This window comes from Salmo salar, chromosome 02, assembly GCF_965601325.2.
Source record: "Salmo salar chromosome 02, fSalSal1, whole genome shotgun sequence".
In the NCBI taxonomy this organism is placed as follows: Eukaryota; Metazoa; Chordata; class Actinopteri; order Salmoniformes; family Salmonidae; genus Salmo; species Salmo salar.
Window position 1 is genome coordinate 17,190,303 of NC_138292.1, and position 22,035 is coordinate 17,212,337.

The 22,035-nt window shown below is 49.0% G+C and overlaps 2 protein-coding genes across 4 annotated transcripts; both read left to right on the top strand.

Annotated features, from left to right (window-relative positions):
* Positions 1 to 62: 62 nt before the first annotated feature.
* Positions 63 to 4,064, top strand: psmd4a (proteasome 26S subunit ubiquitin receptor, non-ATPase 4a). 2 transcript variants are annotated; one of them, XM_014150258.3, is made up of 10 exons: positions 63 to 211; positions 1,638 to 1,778; positions 1,941 to 2,055; positions 2,138 to 2,224; positions 2,314 to 2,382; positions 2,474 to 2,689; positions 2,879 to 2,987; positions 3,188 to 3,319; positions 3,406 to 3,470; positions 3,591 to 4,064. In XM_014150258.3, exons 1-10 carry the CDS (start codon positions 186 to 188, stop codon positions 3,765 to 3,767), a joined length of 1,137 nt encoding a protein of 378 aa, XP_014005733.1. In that variant the 5' UTR covers positions 63 to 185; the 3' UTR covers positions 3,768 to 4,064. The 2 variants fall into 2 exon arrangements, with proteins under 2 accessions (XP_014005733.1, XP_014005742.1); XM_014150267.3 differs by having other exon boundaries at positions 3,409 to 3,470.
* Positions 4,065 to 4,356: 292 nt separating this feature from the next.
* Positions 4,357 to 21,984, top strand: LOC106574387 (zinc finger protein 687a). 2 transcript variants are annotated; one of them, XM_045698626.2, is made up of 11 exons: positions 4,357 to 4,598; positions 5,433 to 7,548; positions 8,074 to 8,329; positions 10,157 to 10,398; positions 10,532 to 10,716; positions 12,619 to 12,795; positions 18,106 to 18,268; positions 18,419 to 18,664; positions 19,260 to 19,372; positions 19,549 to 19,642; positions 19,746 to 21,984. In XM_045698626.2, the coding sequence occupies exons 2-11, from the start codon at positions 5,449 to 5,451 to the stop codon at positions 20,415 to 20,417; spliced, it is 4,248 nt and encodes a 1,415-aa protein (XP_045554582.2). In that variant the 5' UTR covers positions 4,357 to 4,598; positions 5,433 to 5,448; the 3' UTR covers positions 20,418 to 21,984. The 2 variants fall into 2 exon arrangements, 1 of the variants encoding a protein (XP_045554582.2); XR_006759939.2 differs by lacking the exons at positions 19,549 to 19,642; positions 19,746 to 21,984 and adding an exon at positions 18,814 to 19,169 and having other exon boundaries at positions 19,260 to 19,374.
* The last annotated feature ends 51 nt before the right edge of the window (positions 21,985 to 22,035 follow it).

Here is a 22,035-nt window from a genome sequence, read left to right on the forward strand (position 1 = left end):
ATTCCACTAATTCTGCTCCAGCCATTACCATCAGCCCGTCCTCCCCAATTATGGTGCCACCAACCTCCTGTGGTGTACGTGTAAGTCATTGTCAACAAATATATGAGCAGGTATTTTGGGGCTGAACTGCATTTCCCATCGATCATCAGTTCTGGTGACGTAGACAGCAACAAAAAGATTCCAAGATGGGGCTCGAAAGTACTATGGTCTGGTAAGGTACAATAAATTGTCATATGTATTATTCTTTAAACTAAGTAAGAGGAAGAGTTTGTTTAGTTTAATGTGAACGTGCGTCTTTTTTTTTTTAAATCATGAAATTGCCGCTAACATGAGTTATGTAAACACGTCCGGCCAGCAATCCTAGCCATTTTCCTGAGTCATTTTTGGCTTGCTAATGCTAGCTTCGCTATGACATGCAACGGTTATGATTGCAATACAACACATCAGAGAATTTAGAGCAGCTTAGTTAGCTAGCAAGATGTTCTCCGAGAAGTTGTTTCAAGTAAGGTCGTGATGGATTTTTGCCAATGTAGCAAGCATTTCATCCCTAAACTTATCGTTAGCTAGCTAGTATTCTTTGTTATTTGGTAAACAAGGCAGTGGTTTAAACATAAGGTTCGGTAAACGATTACCTCAGCTGCTCTGGATAAAAGCTTCCTATGTCAACATCGACAACATTCGCTAGCTAGGCACTTCAATATGTCCCCTACCGTCAGTCTGTTTAGGGATTAGCAGTAGTATGGGAGAAGGGGGTAAAATGGAGAGTCCTGGTTGGGGAAAACGGTTGGCAGAATGTTAAACTGTTGCCAGTTAAAGGGCACACTAAGATGCACGTTGCAGAAATGGCTCCGCCATTTCCTGGTTTCTAAAATTCTAATAGTTATAATTTGTTTGTGACAAAAAAAAGCAAGTATAGTGTAGAGCATCATTGTACCATCTAAACCACTGTGAAATATATTTTCCATAACCACAAATATTGTGTTTTCAGTTGTTTTGAAGCTGGTGTACAAAACCAAATGTAAAATACTTGCTTTCAATGAGAATTACATAACTCACATTTCTATGTGAATTTGGTCGGGGGCGCCCAAAAACGTACAAATGGCAGCATTAACTAATTTATGCTACACTGTTCTAAATATAGATATAATACCAGCCACCTTGTCACTGTGCTCTAATACATGGTTTCCCAAACTCAGGCCTGGTGCACGTTTTGTTTTTTGCCCTAGCACTACACAGCTGATTCAAATGATGAACTCATCAAGCTTTGGTGGTTTGAATCAACTGTGTAGTGTTAGGGCAAAAAACTAAATGTGCACCCAAGGAGGGGCCCCAGGACCGAGTTTGGGAAACCCTGCTCTAGTGGGCCTACATCAGGGATGGGCAACTCCAGTCCTCGGGAGCCTAGTTGGTGTCACAGTTTTGCTCCAGCTAACACACCTGACTCCAAGAATCAACTAATCATGATCTTCAGTTTAGAATGCAATTCGTTTAAATCAGCTGTGTTTGCTAGGGATGGGATGATGTGGGGTGTGACACAACTCTGGCCCCTGAGGACTGGAGTTGCCCCTCCCTGGCCTACATGCTACACTGTGTAACGTATGTATGTATGTATGTACTGGGTTGTCCGTGTGCCTCAGTGTGGACAACAGTGAGTATATGAGGAATGGAGACTTCCTCCCCACCAGACTTCAGGCCCAGCAAGATGCTGTCAACATTGTGTGTCACTCCAAGACGCGCAGCAACCCCGAGAACAATGTGGGCCTCATCACCATGGCCAAGTAAGGAGCTGTGTGTGTGAGATGTGTCTTTGTGTTTGTCCTATGGTCGCAACAACATTTTTAAACATTCATCATTTAGATATTACAGGATGCCAGGATACTTGTGATTATTTTTAGTGATTGCGTGTAAGAAATGTGTAGTAACTATTGTTCTCTGCACAGTAACTGTGAGGTGTTGACCACGTTGACTGCAGACGCGGGGAGGATACTGTCTAAACTGCACGCTGTCCAGCCCCGTGGAAACATCAGCTTCTGCACAGGCATCAGAGTGGCACATGTATGTATACTACACAATAATACAATACACTTCATCTTATTGTATGTCACGACACTGAACCCTGTGTCCTCTCCTCTCCCAGTTGGCTCTGAAGCACAGACAGGGGAAGAACCACAAGATGCGTATAATTGCCTTTGTGGGCAGCCCAGTGGAGGACAACGAGAAGGATGTGAGTGTTCTATCAATGCAGTGTGTGGCATGTGTTGATAACTGCATGCATGTCCCCTCTGACATAATTTCCTGTCACGTTCTCTCTAGCTGGTGAAAATGGCAAAGCGTCTAAAGAAAGAGAAAGTCAGTGTGGACATCATTAACTTTGGCGAGGAGGTACCAAATATCTTACCTAATATTTATCTGGTCTCATTATTTCTTTATAGCCATCACTGTCTCCCTTACATAAACTCCTTTTGGTCTCCAGGAGGTGAACACAGAAAAGCTGACGGCCTTCATCAACACTCTGAATGGGAAGGAAGGAGCAGGGTCCCACCTTGTGACAGTGCCTCCAGGCCCCAGTCTGGCTGATGCCCTGCTGTCCTCTCCTATCCTTGCTGGAGAGGGAGGAGCCATGCTGGGCCTGGGTTCCAGTGACTTTGAGTTTGGAGTGGACCCCAGTGCAGACCCAGAGCTGGCACTGGTGAGAGGGGGAGGACTAGATGGATTGATCATCTTCTCTCACTCTTGTTTTTACGCTTTCTAGTTCTCTCTCTCTCTCCCTCTCTCTCTCTCTCTCTCTCTCTCTCTCTCTCGCATTGCCTCTTTTTTGGATGATTATTAGCGTATGCTACAATCTTCCTCCTATGAACTTTTTCTGCACCTTCTCCAGGCTCTGAGGGTGTCTATGGAGGAGCAGAGACAGAGGCAGGAGGATGAGACTCGCAGGGCAGCAGTGGTGTCTGCTGCTGAGGCCGGGGTTCCCTCGCCTACCGCTGACGGTGAGACAAATACACAACTCTCCATCTACACCCTGTACACATAACTATAACCCTCCACCTACAAACTAATCACTCATCTATAACTGGCAACCAACCAATGCCCATACACCATTATCTCTCTCCCCTCTCTGTACTTGAATTTTCCCTGGAGGGAGACACTGCATATGTGGGACTAAACTGTTAACCTCCCCCTGTTCCAGAGTCAGACGAAGCTCTGCTGAAGATGTCAGTCCCCCAGGCTGACACGGCCACGCCCGCTATGCCCGACTTCAGCCGCATGACGGAGGACGAGCAGATTGCCTACGCCCTACAGATGTCCATGCAGGGTGGAGGTCAGTGACATACACCTGTTATAACCAGCCATAGCCAGTTATAACATGGCACAGTCAGTCTGTAACATCTGTCCTATCCTACCCAGCAGAGTTTGGTGCAGAGTCAATGGACATGGACACAGGAGCCCCCGTAGACTCAGAGGGTGCTAAGGTACGGCCAACTCTCACACACCACTGAGATGAAAGTGTACATGTGTAGTGGACATATCCCGCTTGTTACACATGCTCAAAGGCTCTTGTTTTTCTAGCGTATGTTAATCTCTCTCTGCAGGATGAGGAGGACTATGATGTGATGCAGGACCCAGAGTTCCTCCAGAGCGTCCTGGAGAACCTACCGGGTGTCGACCCCAACAACGAGGCCATCCGGAATGCCATGGGCTCGCTGGCCTCACAGACAGGATCCAAACCTGACAGCAAGAAAGATAAAAACGATGAGAAGAAGAAATGAACATTTACACAGTAAACATAATAGATACCCTGGCGTTGACCTGTTGACAATGGCTCCTTTAATATAATAGTTGTGCAAACTGTAACCTCAAATGACCTCTAGGTTTTTTTGTATTGCCATACTCAAACAGTTCAACAGGGCTTTCTTTATCTTTGTTGTGTCAAGGTTAATGATGCATGTTGCCTTTAAAAAAAAAAAAAGTTTGTACTAAAGTGGGACCTTATCAACCCAAGCACATTCAGTAAGTGTACATTTGTGTGCTGATAATAATAAATACATTTACATAATTCAAGAGAACACCTCGTCTGGTTGTTGTGGAATTTTGTACCAATGTTGACATGCTGTACACATACTCCTTCCAAAGAGGGGATTGATGACTACACAACAGATGTGGTGGAATATGGACTTTTATTATAAAAATGTCAGATAAACATTGATTTTATTGCAAACTATCCCTGTGTAACTGTAGGTCTTTCTGAAAAGCCATGCTTTGTGAAACACATAAGATACATTGTCTAAATGTTGTCCCTGCAACACCACAAATGCAGCAAAAGCATGCCCTTGGCTTTGGAGGACATTGTGCCATAAAGGTTATTTGATTGTACCACTGCCATTTTCAGGAAATGATAGCCAACACTCGCCAGAGCAAGAACAAGGCATTACAATATAACACGTATGTACGGCAGGAGTGTGGAAAACAGCTGGAAAATTGCATACACATCAGCTTCCAACGTTGACACGTTATGAACCTGGCAGGACCTATCTCCCCCATCGTTTCTGGTGACGAACAACTCATGCGTCAAAAAGGAAAGTCTGGAACCGAAGAACCAGGTAAACAAACCACATTTCCTTCACATTTAAAACTCCATTAAAACTAGATATACATTTCTGCTTGTCACATATACCCGTATAAACCGCTTATTCAAATGAATGTCCTTAAATCATTTCCAATTGTATGGTTTAAATACCTGAAAAGCAGGCGTTAAAAGGCTTCCTTGCGTTGACGACGACGTAGAAAATTCTAGCTAGCTAAGTAATGTTAGCTACGCTAGCTTGTCGGAGCAATGCTAGAAGGGAACGTAACTAGTTAGTGTATGTGTGCCGAGGTGGTTGACAGTTCAGTGTGGTAGCTAGCTACATAGCTAAATACACATTCTGTCTGATAACGATAAAATATCCACATTTTGTGTTCTCGCAAACTCCGCGAGAATAGCTAGCTAGCTAGTACAGCTGCACTGCATGAAGCATGTGTAACAAGAAAAAACTAGGCCTAGCAATCGGTCTTGCTAGCTGTCTTTGCTGTACTAACTTGCTAACATTAGCTCAGTAGCCAGTTCACACGAGGGCAGTTGGGGAACTTGAACTTTCAAACAAGTTTCTAACTTCCAAATAAAGTGGTTGCTTCTAACTGCTAACTCATTCAACAAGTTTGCCAGGTTTGAGGTTTATTGGGTTCTAGTAATTTACTTACATAGCTACCTGAAATATAGGCTATTCAACATTGCAATTCAACATTATGATGATGATGATGCATGTTCAAAACAGGAAGTCACATCTATGTTTGTCATGTATTATCAAGATTCATAGTATTCGGTCCTGCCTCAGGCTTCGGTTGGGTTGGAGACAACAGTGTTTGTTTCTCACCCCTGTGTGTCCGTTCTGCAGGTTTTGTAATCCAGGAATGGGGGACATGAAAACCCCAGATTTCGACGACTTGTTGGCAGCCTTCGACATTCCAGACATAGATGCCAAAGAGGCCATCCAGTCTGCGCCGGAAGAGGGTGGGGAGGGGTCAGGGAAGGTTGGGGGCAGCGTGTCGGGGGCCGGGGGTCCCTCGCCAAGACCTTCCAGCCCCACTGACTCCCCTCCCAACTCCCAAAGTGAGCCTCCAGTGGTCAGTGTGATTGTTAAGAACAGGGTGAGGCCTGACTCCTATGAAGAGACTGAGGGGTCAGATGAAGAGGATGGGGACAGCCCTGGGGGCAGTGGGACAGACCCTGAGGTGGAGACTGGGATGGGAGTCAAGGGGGCCCTGCTGAATTCACAACTGGCTCCTAGGATGCCTGGTCTGGTCTCCTCAGAACCTCTCCTCCAGAATGGGTTTGAGGGGTCCACAGTCACGCTGGAGCCCAGTGTGAGAGGCCAGGCGTTGGGCCAGGCCAACGGGGATCTCTGGTCAACCTGCTCCCCTCCCACTGCGAGTGAAGGAGGGGGCAGCATTGGAGGCGCAGGGGGGTCGGCCTGCACAACCAAACATACAGTTAATATTCTCAACAGACGGAAACCTCTCTCCTCTCATACTTCTGCTGGTCCTATAACCTCCACATCCTCATCATCATCATCCTCTTCCTCACTCTCTGTCAACCCACACCTCTCTCCTCCCTCCATCCTGAGTGAGGACACTCCGTGCTCTCCCGGGCCTCTTTCCTCCCCCCCTCCCTCCAACGGAAGCCTGAGAGTGGGGGTGAGGCGCATCATGGACTCGGATGAGGACGACTCTGAACCGGATTTGGGAAGCCCGCTAGTGATCCAAGAGAGCCCAGATTCTCCCATGTGCTCCCCTCCCAAATTTCCACGCAGACACCGCCAAGTGTCCTCTTCAGAGCTGTTCAGCTCCCCAACTCCCTCCTCCCCTCCTCTCCTCTCTTGCCCTCCTCCTCTCTCCTCCAAACCCCCTCCCTCCATCTCTCAGACATCCTCCAGCTCTAAACCCCCCCCTCCAGATGAAGTACCCTCCACCCCCAGGTCTCCCTCCCCTCCTCCTGCCCAGCCCCTGGCCCGTCAGTCCTGGCTGGCTGCTGCCCTCAGTAACCCCAGACCCATCTCTAGCCCTGTGATGGAGGAAAGAAACCCGGAACATGTGATCGAGGAGAGGGACTCACCAGAGAGCCCCCCGCCTGACCAGACAGGTTCTGCTATGTCCACTGTGCCCAAGAGGAGCTCCAGCCCTGTACCAACCTCAGCATCAACTCCACAGGGGGCTAGAGAGGGAGAGGAGCCCATGGAGAGTGAGCCTAGCCTGGGGAGCAGGTCAGAGAACAGTGAGAAGATGGAGGTTGTGGATGGAAGACAAACAGGAGACACAGAGACAGCTCTGGCCAACGCTACGACAACACCAACAGCCCCCGTTCGCCCGCTGAAAGTCCGAATCAAAACGGTCAAGACCCCTACAGGCAGCATCACCAGGACAGTGACGCGAGTAGCATCCAAAGGAGCAGGGGGGACCCCCTCAAAAGGCGCAGATGGCTCCAAACCCTCCCCGGGGAGTCGTAAGGTCCTCAGCCGGAGGGTGGCATCTCAGCAGCCTCCGCAGCAGAAGTCAAAGGGTGGCAGCCTCCTGCCTGTGTCTACACTCCAGGATGCAAGTACCGCCATGTTGATGGCTGCCAGCAAGGCCCAAAACAAGATGGCCGCCGACAGCAACAAGCCCAAAGTGTCGGCTACGGCTGTCAGCATCACCAAGTCAGCAGCCCTCCCTTCTGTCTCTTCCGCCTCTTCCTCATCCCCCAGATTCAGTCCAGGGGGGGGCGGCGTGCGCAGCCTGGGCCAGAAGACCCTGAATGGGGGTGTGTCTGTGTCCCCCTCCCCCCTCCTCACCCCTCAGGGGGGCAGTAGACCAGCCTCCATAGTGAACAGTACAGGAGCCATTATCTCCAGGAGCCAGTCCAGTCTGGTGGAGGCCTTCAACAAGATCCTCAACAGCAAGAACCTGCTGCCCAGCTACAGACCAGACCTCTGTACACCACTACCACCGGAGTGGGACCTGCCTCTGCCTGCACAGGTAACAGACCTAGGTCTATATCAGGGGTATTCAACTCTTACCCCGTGAGGTCCAGAGCCTGCTGCTTTTCTGTTCTACATGGTAATGAATTGCACCCACCTGGTGTCCCAGGTCTAAATCGGTCCCAGATTAGATGGGAACAATGAAAAAACACAGTGGAACTGGCTTTGAGGTCCAGAGTTGAGTTTGATGGGTCTATATCAGCATGGATTCAATATTGCACTAGTAGTGGTTGGAGTAAAAGCGGACGTCCAATTTCTGTTTGACCTTGTGTTCAGTAGACCAATAAATCGCTCTTGTTTATGTTGTTTTTTATGATCACACACCAGATGGGTGCAGTGAAATGTGTTATTTTACAGGGTCAGCCATAGTACTACGGCACCCCTGGAGCAAATTAGGGTTAAGTGCCTCGCTCAAGGGCACATATTAATCCCCAAAGGGGAAATTTGATTGCGCCAGCCAATACATACAACACCAATGAGTATGCAGGTATTGTATTCATGTTGTTCTTCCTTTGCGTCGCAGGGCTACCGCTGTCTGGAGTGTGGCGATGCGTTTGCCCTGGAGCGCAGCCTGGCCCGCCACTACGACCGGCGGTCCCTGAGGATCGAGGTGACCTGTAACCACTGTGCCAAGCGGCTGGCATTCTTCAACAAGTGCAGCCTGCTGCTCCACGCCAGGGAACACAAGGAGAGGGGACTGGTCATGCAGTGTTCCCACCTGGTCATGAGACCTGTCAGTGTAGAGCAGATGATAGGCCAACAGGACACCACTCCCATCGGTAAGAGAGACTGTGTGCTATTACCTTCATATCTCACCTAGGACTGTATACATACAGTGCATTCGGAAAGTATTCAGACCCCTTGACCTTTTCCACATATGTTTTTAGTTTACAGCCTTATTCAAAAATGGATGAAATAGTTTTTCCGCCTCAATCTACAGACAATACCCCATAATGACAAAGTAAAAACAGGTTTTTAGAAATGTTTGCAAATGTATAAAAAATAAAATAATGAAATATCACATTTACATAAGTATTCAGACCCTTTACTTTGCCGAAGCACCTTTGGCAGCGATTACAGCCTCGAGTCTTGGGTATGACGCTACAAGCTTGGGACACCTGTATTTGGGGAGTTTCTCCCATTCTCCCAGATCCTCTCAAGCTCTGTCAGGTTGGATGGGGAGTGTCGCTGCACAGCTATTTTCAGGTCCCTCCAGAGCTGTTCAATCGGCTTAAAGTCCAGGTTCTGGCTGGGCCACTCAAGGACATTCAGAGACTTGTCCCGAAGCCATTCATGCGTTGTCTTGGCTGTGTGCTTAGGGTCATTGTCCTGTTGGAAGGTGAACCTTCGCCTCAGTCTGAGGTCTTGAGCGCTCTGGAGCAGGTTTTCGTCTTGGAGATCAATGTACTTTTCTCTGTTCATCTTTCCCTCGATCCTGACTAAGCTCCTAGTCCCTGCCGCTGGAAAACATCCCCACAGCATGAGGCTGCCACCACCGTGCTTCACCATAGGGATGGTGCCAGGTTTCCGTCAGACGTGACGCTTGGCATTTATGGTCTGAAAGTCCTTCAGGTGCCTTTTGGCAAACTCCAAGTGGCTGTCATGTGCCTTTTACTGAGGAGAGGCTTCCATCTGGCCACTCTACAATAAAGGCCTGATTGGTGGATTGCTGCAGAGATGGTTGTCCTTCTGGAAGGTTCTTCCATCTCCACAGAGGAACTCTGGATCTCTGTCAGAGTGACCATCTGGTTCTCCGTCACTTCCCTAACCAAGATCCTTCTCCCCCGATTGCTCAGTTTGGCCGGGCGGCCAGCTCAAGGAAGAGTCTTGGTGGTTCCAAACTTCTTCCATTTAAGAATGATGGAGGCCACTGTTCATTTTTTGGTACCCTTCCCCAGATCTGTGCCTCGACACAATCCTCTCTCTGAGCTTTACGGACAATTCCTTCAATCTCATGGCTTGGTTTTTGCTCTGACATGGGACCTGTGGGACCTTATATAGACAGGTGTGTGCCTTTCCAAATCATGTCCAATCAATTGAATTTACCACAGGTTGACTCCAATCAAGTTGTAGAAACATCTCAAGGATGATCATTGGAAACAGGATGCACCTGAGCGCAATTTGGAGTCTCATAGCAAAGGGTCTGAATACTTATGTAAATAAGGTATTTCTGTTAAAAAAATATATATACATTTGCAATTATTTCTAAAAACCTTTTTTCTCCTCGTCATTATGGTGTATTGTGTGTAGATTGATGAGGGGGAAAAAATAATTTAATCAATTTTAGAATAAGGCTGTAACGTAACAAAATGTGAAAAAAGTCAAGGGGTCTGAATACTTTCCGAATGCACTGTAAAGCATCTCAGAGTAGCAGTGCTGATTTGGATCAGATTTGACTTTGAGATCATAATGAATATTATATAAACGGGGGGACCTGATCGTAGATCAGCACTCCTACTCTGAGACGCTTTATGAATACTAGTGCAGCGCTGTTTATCAGTACCTATCTACCCCACCTTTCTCTTTACCTCTCACTCTTTTTTCCTCTTTACCTTTCACTCCCCTTCCCCTATCTATCTCCCTGTCTCTCTCTATGCCTCCTTCAGGCATGCTCTCTCCCTCCCTCTCCACCTCCTCTGTCCCAGCTTCCTCTGCTCCGGCTGTGACTTCAGCAGTGACCCCGGCAACCCTGAGCCCCGCACCCCAGCTGCAGCAGCCAATCATCAGTAAGAAGGCGACAGAGCCGGTGCTGTACACCAATAACAAGTGTCCTGAGTGTAAGGTGCAGTTCTGCAGCAAGGCTGAGGTGGCTGCCCACTTCCAAGAGGTCAAACCAGCCCTTAACACTGTGAGTAGAGCAGTGTGTGTGTTCAAAAATCCACAGAACTTTTTCAGTCTAGACACTGTATGTAATAGCTTTAGGAGTACCTGCCTTACTGACCTGTGCACCCTCCTTTCCCCATTTGTCTCTCTCTCTCCAGTCCTGTACGGAGTGTTCTCCTCCCATGCTCCTTCCTAACGGCTGCAGTGCCTCTGCTCACGCTCGCATCCACAACCCCCGCCCCCCCTACGTCTGCCCAGAGTGTGGGGGTGTGGCCAAGCAGCCAGCCTTCCAATCCCATTTGGGGGAGGCCTGTCTCCATTTCACACGACGCATCGGATACAGGTGACCTTTCACCCCTCAATCCCTCTGTAGTTGAAACAAACCTAGTTACTCCCGTAGACACTCATCTAGGATCAGATTGCCTTACCACCAAATAGGGCTGTAGCGGTCATGAAATTTTGCTAAAGTCTGCCGGTCTCAAGGAAATTGACCGTTAATTAACGTAAACGTGTGCACTTTCGGAACGTCACCATATAAAAAAGTATAATAAATCTATGTAATGTACACCATCAGAATAAACTGATTATTTATTTTAGTCAGGTGTAAAGAAACATTTTGATATGAAGAAAATGTATTTCAGAAGAATAACATTTGAGTTGGGCTACTGTAGGCCTATGTTATCTGGCTATGCTCCATGCCATAGGCTGTAGGCTTGTTCATTTAGCTGACAATATATGCCTTATTTTATATGATTTTATAACAGTATAATTGATATGTAAAACTGGGGGAAAACAATCCCATTACAGAGTGTGTTCGCATATGAAGTAGCTATGTTGAGCATAAAAGTGATCATTTGAAACAGGTCCTATATTCTAGATTTTGAGTTATTTAAGAACTTTAGTTGTGAATGATACAGAAATGTCTTAGAAATCAAAACATATGGGCTGCATGGTGCGACTACAGGCTACTGATGATTTGAGAAAAGTAGCAGAAAAGGCTTGCACTCTGTTCCTTGCCTCAGGCTGCACATCTGTGCTCTCATCAAGTGATCATATTTTCACCCATCAGACTATTCTTAATTTAATCTTTTCTTTACTAATATGTCAAATTTATTTTGATTTAGAATGGCTCATTATCACAGGGGCAGGGGAAAAAGACATGTCATCTGTATGCACTCCAATAGTGAATGGAGGCTGTGCGCTTTCCCGCTGGTCCGTTTTGTAGGCTACTTGGGTTTTATAGCGGAGCATGTGCTTAATATGAGCAGCTGAGAAATAAATATAACAATTATTTCACTCCACACACCAACCATTGTTTGAGGAGCATGTTCTGGCTGCCCTACAGCCCGTGCTCTGGCTGCCCTACAGCCCGTGCTCTGGCTGCCCTACAGGCCGTGCTCTGGCTGCCCTACAGGCCGTGCTCTGGCTGCCCTACAGGCCGTGCTCTGGCGGCCCTACAGGCCGTGCTCTGGCGGCCCTACAGGCCGTGCTCTGGCGGCCCTACAGGCCGTGCTCTGGCGGCCCTACAGGCCGTGCTCTGGCGGCCCTACAGGCCGTGCTCTGGCGGCCCTACAGGCCGTGCTCTGGCGGCCCTACAGGCCGTGCTCTGGCTGCCCTACAGGCCGTGCTCTGGCGGCCCTACAGGCCGTGCTCTGGCTGCCCTACAGGCCGTGCTCTGGCGGCCCTACAGGCCGTGCTCTGGCGGCCCTACAGGCCGTGCTCTGGCGGCCCTACAGGCCGTGCTCTGGCGGCCCTACAGGCCGTGCTCTGGCTGCCCTACAGGCCGTGCTCTGGCGGCCCTACAGGCCGTGCTCTGGCGGCCCTACAGGCCGTGCTCTGGCTGCCCTACAGGCCGTGCTCTGGCGGCCCTACAGGCCGTGCTCTGGCTGCCCTACAGGCCGTGCTCTGGCTGCCCTACAGGCCGTGCTCTGGCGGCCCTACAGGCCGTGCTCTGGCTGCCCTACAGGCCGTGCTCTGGCGGCCCTACAGGCCGTGCTCTGGCTGCCCTACAGGCCGTGCTCTGGCGGCCCTACAGGCCGTGCTCTGGCTGCCCTACAGGCCGTGCTCTGGCGGCCCTACAGGCCGTGCTCTGGCTGCCCTACAGGCCGTGCTCTGGCTGCCCTACAGGCCGTGCTCTGGCTGCCCTACAGGCCGTGCTCTGGCTGCCCTACAGGCCGTGCTCTGGCCTGTAGGGCAGCCAGTGTTTAGGGACAACATCTACAATGATATTTCTCTCTGTCTGCAGGTGTTCTAGTTGTCAGGTGGTGTTTGGAGGGTTAAACTCGGTCAAGTCCCATATCCAGACGGCCCACTGTGAGGTGTTCCATAAGTGTCCCAGCTGCCCGATGGCCTTCAAGTCCTCCCCCAGCGCCCAGAGCCACATCAACACCCAGCACCCCACACTCACTGGAGGACAGGCCAAGTATGTACACACACACTGGTTGTGTTCTCAGATATTTTTTCATTTTTTATTTATTTCACCTTTATTTAACCAGGTAGGCCAGTTGAGAACAAGTTCTCATTTACAACTGCGACCTGGCCAAGATAAAGCAAAGCAGTGCGACACAAACAACACAGAGTTACACATGGAATAAACAAAACATACAGTCAATAACACAATAGAAAAAGTCTATATGCAGTGTGTGCAAATGGCGTAAGGAGGTAAGGCAATAAATAGGCCATAGTAGCGTAATTACAATTTAGCAGATTAACACTGGAGTGATAGATGTGCAGATGATGATGTGCAAGTAGAAATACTGGTGTGCAAAAACAGTAAATAAAAACAATATGGGGATGAGGTAGGTAGTTGGATGGGCTATTTACAGATGGGCTGTGTACAGGTACAATGATCGGTATGCTGCTCAGATAGCTGATGCTTAACCTCTTGGGGCTATGTGGGACGCTAGCGTGCCACCCGTGGTGCACCCTATCAACAGCAGGTGCATTTCAAGAGCGGCAAATTTGAAACCAAATAAATGTCAAAATTCAAATTTTTCAAACATACAACTATCTTACACCCTTTGAAAGATAAACATCTCCTTAATCTAACCACGTTGTCCGATTTCAAAAAAGTGTTACGGCGAAAGCATAAAGTTAGATTATGTTAGGAGAGTACATTGAAAATAGCTGTGTGTAATGTTTTGTCAATTCAAAGACAGGCGTCACCAAAACCATAAAACCAGCTAAAATGATGCACTAACCTTTGACAATCTCCATCAGATGACACTCCTAGGACATTATGTTAGACAATGCATGCATTTTTAGTTCTATCAAGTTCATATTTATATCCAAAAACAGCGTTTTACTATGGCGTTGATGTTCAGGAAATCGTTTCCCTTCAATAACCGGCAGTCAAGTCAGCACCACAAATTAAATAATTAAAATTAGAAAACATTGGTAAAATATTATATTGTCATTTAAAGAATTATAGATTTACATCTCTTGAACGCAATCGACTTGCCAGATTTAAAAATAACCTTACTGGGAAATCACACTTTGCGATACAGACAAACGGCCATGTTGGAGAGATCTAAAATCGAAAATACTATGTAAATAATCCATTACCTTTGATTCTCTTCATCAGATGTCACTTCCAGGAATCCCAGGTCCATAACGAATGTAGTTTTGTTCAAAAAAGCTCATCATTTATGTCCAAAAAGCTCCGTGTTGTTAGCACATGATCTAAGCCCGCCGGACTTCACTTCATGAACGAGGGGAAAAAATATATTTACGTTCGTTCAAACATGTCAAACGTTGTATAGCATAAATCATTAGTGCCTTTTTTAACCAGAACATGAATAATATTCAAGGTGGACGAATGCATTCTCTTTTAAAACGTATTGGAACGAGGGTACCCAACATGACCTCGCGCGCCAGAGTCTAATCGGCCATCACCGTTCCAAGGCTCTTGTTCGGTCAGATCTCACAGTATAAGACTCAAAACACTTTGTAAAGACTGGTGACATCTAGTGGAAGCCATAGGAAGTGCCAAAACATTAATCAGCCCCTGTGTGTTTCAATGGCATAGGCTTAAAGGTAATTCAACACATCAGGTATCCACTTCCTGTCAGAAAATGTCTCAGGGTTTTGCCTGCCAAATGAGTTCTGTTATACTCACAGACACCATTCAAACAGTTTTAGAAACTTTAGGGTGTTTTCTATCCATATATAATAAGTATATGCATATTCTAGTTACTGGGTAGGATTAGTAACCAGATTAAATCGGGTACGTTTTTTTTATCCAGCCGTGAAAATACTGCCCCCTAGCCCCAACAGGTTAAAGTTAGTGAGGGAGATATAAGTCTCCAACTTCAGCAATTTTTGCAATTCGTTCCAGTCATTGGCAGCAGAGAACTGGAAGGAAAGGCAGCCAACGGAGGTGTTGGCTTTGGGGGTGACCAGTGAGATATACCTGCTGGAGCGCGTGCTGCGGGTGGGTGGTGTTATGGTGACCAGTGAGATATACCTGCTGGAGCGCGTGCTACGGGTGGGTGGTGTTATGGTGACCAGTGAGATATACCTGCTGGAGCGCGTGCTGCGGGTGGGTGTTGCTATGGTGACCAGTGAGATATACCTGCTGGAGTGCGTGCTACGGGTGGGTGTTGCTATGGTGACCAGTGAGATGTACCTGCTGGAGCGCGTGCTGCGGGTGGGTGGTGTTATGGTGACCAGTGAGATATACCTGCTGGAGCGCGTGCTGCGGGTGGGTGTTGTTATGGTGACCAGTGAGATATACCTGCTGGAGCGCGTGCTGCGGGTGGGTGTTGTTATGGTGACCAGTGATATATACCTGCTGGAGCGCGTGCTGCGGGTGGGTGTTGTTATGGTGACCAGTGATATATACCTGCTGGAGCGCGTGCTGCGGGTGGGTGTTGTTATGGTGACCAGTGATATATACCTGCTGGAGCGCGTGCTACGGGTGGGTGTTGTTATGGTGACCAGTGAGATATACCTGCTGGAGCGCGTGCTACGGGTGGGTGGTGTTATGGTGACCAGTGAGATATACCTGCTGGAGCGCGTGCTACGGGTGGGTGGTGTTATGGTGACCAGTGAGATATACCTGCTGGAGCGCGTGCTGCTGGTGGGTGTTGCTATGGTGACCAGTGAGATGTACCTGCTGGAGCGCGTGCTGCGGGTGGGTGTTGTTATGGTGACCAGTGAGATATACCTGCTGGAGCGCGTGCTGCGGGTGGGTGGTGTTATGGTGACCAGTGAGATATACCTGCTGGAGCGCGTGCTACGGGTGGGTGGTGTTATGGTGACCAGTGAGATATACCTGCTGGAGCGCGTGCTGCGGGTGGGTGGTGTTATGGTGACCAGTGAGATATACCTGCTGGAGCGCGTGCTGCGGGTGGGTGGTGTTATGGTGACCAGTGAGATATACCTGCTGGAGCGCGTGCTGCGGGTGGGTGTTGTTATGGTGACCAGTGAGATATACCTGCTGGAGCGCGTGCTGCGGTGGGTGTTGTTATGGTGACCAGTGAGATATACCTGCTGGAGCACGTGCTGCGGGTGGGTGTTGTTATGGTGACCAGTGAGATATACCTGCTGGAGCGCGTGCTGCGGGTGGGTGTTGTTATGGTGACCAGTGAGATATACCTGCTGGAGCGCGTGCTGCGGGTGGGTGGTGTTATTGTGACCAGTGAGATATACCTGCTGGAGCGCGTGCTACGGGTGGGTGTTGTTATGGTGACCAGTGAGATATACCTGCTGGAGCGCGTGCTGCGGGTGGGTGGTGTTATGGTGACCAGTGAGATATACCTGCTGGAGCGCGTGCTACGGGTGGGTGTTGTTATGGTGACCAGTGAGATATACCTGCTGGAGCACGTGCTGCGGGTGGGTGTTGTTATGGTGACCAGTGAGATATACCTGCTGGAGCACGTGCTGCGGGTGGGTGTTGCTATGGTGACCAGTGAGATATACCTGCTGGAGCGCGTGCTGCGGGTGGGTGTTGTTATGGTGACCAGTGATATATACCTGCTGGAGCGCGTGCTACGGGTGGGTGTTGTTATGGTGACCAGTGAGATATACCTGCTGGAGCACGTGCTGCGGGTGGGTGTTGTTATGGTGACCAGTGAGATATACCTGCTGGAGCGCGTGCTACGGGTGGGTGGTGTTATGGTGACCAGTGAGATATACCTGCTGGAGCGCGTGCTGCGGGTGGGTGTTGTTATGGTGACCAGTGAGATATACCTGCTGGAGCGCGTGCTGCGGGTGGGTGGTGTTATGGTGACCAGTGAGATATACCTGCTGGAGCGCGTGCTGCGGGTGGGTGGTGTTATGGTGACCAGTGAGATATACCTGCTTGAGCGCGTGCTGCGGGTGGGTGGTGTTATGGTGACCAGTGAGATATACCTGCTGGAGCGCGTGCTGCGGGTGGGTGTTGTTATGGTGACCAGTGATATATACCTGCTGGAGCGCGTGCTGCGGGTGGGTGGTGTTATGGTGACCAGTGAGATATACCTGCTGGAGCGCGTGCTGCGGGTGGGTGGTGTTATGGTGACCAGTGAGATATACCTGCTGGAGCGCGTGCTGCGGGTGGGTGGTGTTATGGTGACCAGTGAGATGTACCTGCTGGAGCGCGTGCTGCGGGTGGGTGGTGTTATGGTGACCAGTGAGATATACCTGCTGGAGCGCGTGCTGCGGGTGGGTGTTGTTATGGTGACCAGTGAGATATACCTGCTGGAGCGCGTGCTGCGGGTGGGTGGTGTTATGGTGACCAGTGAGATATACCTGCTGGAGCGCGTGCTGCGGGTGGGTGGTGTTATGGTGACCAGTGAGATATACCTGCTGGAGCGCGTGCTGCGGGTGGGTGTTGTTATGGTGACCAGTGATATATACCTGCTGGAGCGCGTGCTGCGGATGGGTGGTGTTATGGTGACCAGTGAGATATACCTGCTGGAGCGCGTGCTGCGGGTGGGTGTTGTTATGGTGACCAGTGATATATACCTGCTGGAGCGCGTGCTACGGGTGGGTGTTGTTATGGTGACCAGTGAGATATACCTGCTGGAGCGCGTGCTGCGGGTGGGTGTTGTTATGGTGACCAGTGATATATACCTGCTGGAGCGCGTGCTACGGGTGGGTGTTGTTATGGTGACCAGTGAGATATACCTGCTGGAGCGCGTGCTGCGGGTGGGTGTTGTTATGGTGACCAGTGAGCTGAGATAAGGCAGAGCTTTACCTAGCAAAGACTTATAGATGACCTGGAGCCAGTGGGTCTGGCGACTTATATGTAGCGAGGGCCCGCCGACGAGAGCATACAGGTTCCAGTGGTGGGTGGTATATGGGGCTTTGGTGACAAAACGGATGGCACTGTGATAGACTACATCCAGTTTGCTGAGTAGAGTGTTGGAGGCTATTTTTTTAAATTACATCGCCAAAGTCGAGGATCGGTAGGATAGTCAGTTTTACGAGGGTATGTTTGGCAGAGTGAGTGAAGGAGGCTTTGTTGCAGAATAGGAAGCCGATTCTAGATTTAATTTTGGAATGGAGATGTTTAGTATGAGTCTGGAAGGAGAGTTGACAGTCTAGCCAGACACCTAGGTATTTGTAGTTGTCCATATATTCTAAGTCGGAACCGTCCAGAGTAGGGATGCTAGTCGGGCGGACGGGTGCGGGCAGCGATCCGTTGAAGAGCATGCACTTAGTTTTACTAGCGTTTAAGAGCAGTTGGAGGCCACGGAAGGAGTGTTATATGGCATTAAAGCTTATACCCTTCACTCCTTCCTTACAGGATGATCTACAAGTGTGTGATGTGTGACACGGTATTTACCCAGAAGCCACTGCTGTACGTACACTTTGACACCCACTTAGTCAAGCAGAAGGTGCACGTGTTCAAGTGTCCTGAATGCCCCAAGCTCTACGCGCAGAGAAGTTCCATGCTGGAGCACATCAAGGTACATCTATGGGTTCTCCTCTCACACAGTCCTTCTCCAGACTGGGTTTGGGTCAGTCAGTTCTGTTGATATGATATGTAGCTTAACTTTCCTCAATCTCCCTATCTGCTGTGTTCCTTTCTCTATTCTCCTCCCCCTTCCCTCGCTCAGACTACTCACAGAGGCCCCGCAGTCAAACAGGAAGTTCCCGTTGCCATGGCGCCCTCCCCTGCCCCTCCCCCTCGGGTGCGGAGCTCGGTGAAGACGGAGAGCTCTGACGGAGAGGAGTGGGGAAGGGAGGAAGAGGAGGAGGAAGAGAGCAGTAAGACAAGCCCAGGGTGGAGCTGTGCTCCCTGCCACGCCCGCTACGCTGACAGAGAGGACTACATTACCCATATGGCCGAGCAGCATGGCAAGGTCAGGAACACAGACTGCACATAGACTACACATAAAGACAGTTAAATGTTTCATGCAGTAGTGATATACTGTTTGATGTGCAGTACAGTAGATTGATTCTGAATCGGTTCTAACTGATCAGTGATCCATTGTATCTTCTGACCCTCTAGGTCAGGCCTACTCTACTGCCGGCCCACGGGCCCAGTCCCGCCCAAAATTAACCCCTATCTGGCCCTTAAACGAATCACCTAATCACCACAGGCCCAATCCTCACTTGAGAAAAGTTATGCTTAATACGTCACTTACGTTCTTCCATCAAAATACGATCAGAGTTTATTTATGCTCACCTTTGAGCTCCCCAGGTGTTTCTCAAGTTGGGATTGGGCCCGATCATATAGGTTATAAAGTCATATCATGTATATCTAAAGTTCTGGAGCACAGTCACCTCTCACATGAAGTGGAGGGATCCAGGAAAGTTTGCCCTCTTTTTTTTCTTTGAAGAACAGATTTTCAGCCGTTTTTCTCAGTAAGCATCATTGTCTTTAGTAGCCTTTCTGTTTTTAAACTAGGGGAGCTGAGGGGACTGTTCACTGTAAGGTGCCTGTGTTTTGTGTAGATCCTGAAGAAGTTCCCGTGTAGTCTGTGTGAGAACTCCTTCTCCTCCACGTCCAGCCTCAGACGCCACATCAGAGTCAAACACAAGGGCATCAAACGAGCCTTCCACTGCCGGTGAGTATGCACACTACACCCTAACCCCTACATACCCTACCCCCACGTTAGAGTCTAAATGAGTCATCCACTGCTACTAAGTATGCACACTACACGCTAACCCCTATACTACCCTACAGCAGCTGTATCTCACCTTAACCCCTACACTAAACCCTAACGTGTGTTTGTGTGTGTAGGTTGTGTAGTGAGGGTAAGAGGACGTTCAGCAGTAGACTGGTGTTGGAGAGACATGTCCAGCTGAGACACGGCATGTCAGCTGTGGACACAAAGGTAGAGTTCCACTTTCTCTCACAACTACCGACTGCAGCCTTAATATAGGAAGACCGGTTATTAATGCTAAATGTCATTAACTCTAATTTTCTCTGTCTGTCAGCGAGGGAGGGGTGCAGAGGGGGCCGACAGTTCCTCGGAGCAGGACGGAGGCTCCAACCCTCCGTTCACTGTTTCAGCTGAGGAAGACGGAGGAGGAGGAGGGTTGAAGACTGAGGAGGAAGAGGACGATGTGTCCGAGGGCATCATCCCTGCTAAGAGACCTCGCGTCACCTCCTCGGCCCCCCCTCCTCAGCCAGAGTCTGGGTTCCACTGTGCTCCGTGTGGCTTCACCACCGAGGACCGCGCCGTCTTCCTGGACCACATCCTCCAGCACCGCTCCGAGGCCCTGGGGGGAGGAGTCAGCCTGCAGTGTCTACAGTGTGGAGCCTGCTTTGCCTCCGCCCCCTCCCTCTCCCGCCACCGCTTCATCAGCCACAGGGTTCGAGACACGCCCCCTGACAACCACAGCCGTCACGGCCATAACGACCGCTCCCTGACATCATCTCCCGGCAACGGCGGTAACCATGGTGAAGGGAGTCCCAGAGGGGGTTCCCTGCCAGGGTCTCCCTCTTCCTCGTCTCACCCCCCCACACCGCTGGGGGAGGACGGGGAGGGCAGGGTGGGGTGTAAGGTGTGTGGGAAACGCTTTGAGAAGGTTTCGGATCTGAACACACACTTCAGGACTCACGGCATGGCCTTCATCACCGCACGCAAGACAGACAAACCTGTCTGAGAGAAAAAAGAGAGAGGGAGGGGAAGGTAGAGAAGGAGGAGGAGATCATATTTTGGAGGGAAGGAGGGTGATAGAGTACTATAAACTGCAGATATTTTAGTAAGAGAGAGGAGGTATGGGAAGGAAAGCTCTTCACTGTAAACTGTTCTTCAGCAGTGTGTTCCTGTCATCACTTATCCGACACACAAGCACGTTGTGATAAGTTGTTTTCATTCAATTTTTTCTTATTTAATTTTCTGGCACATTTGTCATATGGCAGCCATAACCTGTGTGTGTTTGTCTGACTGATTCTGAACGCAGTACCTCAGGTGCTGTACCTGTCTAAGCTGAGGTAGTATTAACATCTTCTCACTGAGTTGTAAACAGTGGAGGCTGCTGAGGGGAGGACGGCTCATAATAATGGCTGCAACGGAGCCAATGGAAAGGCATCAAACACCTGGTTTCCATGTGTTTGATGTAGTTGATACCATTCCACTGATTCCACTCCAGCCATTACCACGAGCCCATCCTCCCCAATTAAGGTGCCACCAACCTCCTTTGGTTGTAAATTAGTTATGAAACGCATTATTACAGGTTATATTACCAAATAACACTTCCATTCAGAAGTGTACTTTTTAAAATGGAGACAGTTAACCACCAGTCAGTCTACAGCTGAGTTCTATTAGGGTTCTGTTGTCCGTCATCAACAGGGAATGTGACTGGTGTTGGAAGATACTAGTCAACATGGGGGTGTGATTTGCTTATTGATTTGAATGTTTCAGTTTCCTATGGTTCATCCAAGCACAGAATCTCACAGTGGATTGGTGACAGCCACCACTGGCCTTTCTCTGTGTAGAGCCAGTCCCAGTTCTCATTCTCACTATTGCATTGATTTTAGGTTTTGTGTATGTGTGGGTATTTGTTTTTCATTGTAAGCTCTGGATTGGCTTGGTCTCTTGAATGTTCTCCATTCTCATCCCGGTCCGTCTAACCATATATTATGATCAGGGATGAGATTGGCTCCACAGAGATGTCCGGCAGACTATTCCTGTTGATCCTTGTAACATCAGGAATTCCAGATGAATCAGGAAACATCCCATCTCAAGATGACCCTCTATAACCTGGAGGGGTTGGAACCTTCCATTACTAAAGTGTGGTTGTACTTGAACATAACTGAACCATAACCATGTAAATATGAGTACTAGACAGCTATCCTCTCTTTCTCTCTCTGAAAGGGAGGGAGGGAGATATAGATGGAGTGATAGTGAAACTCCTGGTGTAGGAGGAGAGGTGTGAGGGGTTGAGGACAGTGATTGTATGTTAAAGAAAAGCATGTAAGGCGTGTTGAACTGCAGTAAAAAAAATATATACTTTTTTTAACTTAAAGATTAGTCACCCAATCAGCGGTGTTAACTGTTATCCCTTCTACTCTTTTGATAAAGGTATTGTGTGCGTGTCTCCAGCTAGAGTTTCTTCAGTCTTCAGAGATTACAATGTTAACACACAGCCCTCTTTCTCCCTGTAACCCAATTCTATGTTTTCTTTCTTGTGTAGAGCATTTCTAATAAAATACCCAGAGATAAAGTGATTATTATATTCTGAGTCTCATTTGAGCTTCTGTCAGTCGTAACAATCCATA

What these genes read in the sequence shown, in the direction of transcription:
- psmd4a (XM_014150258.3), top strand. Translation starts at nt 186, where the DNA reads ATGGGGCTCGAAAGTACTATGGTCTG. An exon ending in CAGACCCAGAGCTGGCACTG is followed by an intron (nt 2,690 to 2,878) that starts GTGAGAGGGGGA and finishes CACCTTCTCCAG; the next exon opens with GCTCTGAGGGTGTCTATGGA. An exon ending in TCCCTCGCCTACCGCTGACG is followed by an intron (nt 2,988 to 3,187) that starts GTGAGACAAATA and finishes CCCCTGTTCCAG; the next exon opens with AGTCAGACGAAGCTCTGCTG.
- LOC106574387 (XM_045698626.2), top strand. Translation starts at nt 5,449, where the DNA reads ATGGGGGACATGAAAACCCCAGATTTCGACGACTTGTTGGCAGCCTTC. An exon ending in CCATGCTGGAGCACATCAAG is followed by an intron (nt 18,269 to 18,418) that starts GTACATCTATGG and finishes TCCCTCGCTCAG; the next exon opens with ACTACTCACAGAGGCCCCGC. An exon ending in TGTCAGCTGTGGACACAAAG is followed by an intron (nt 19,643 to 19,745) that starts GTAGAGTTCCAC and finishes TCTGTCTGTCAG; the next exon opens with CGAGGGAGGGGTGCAGAGGG.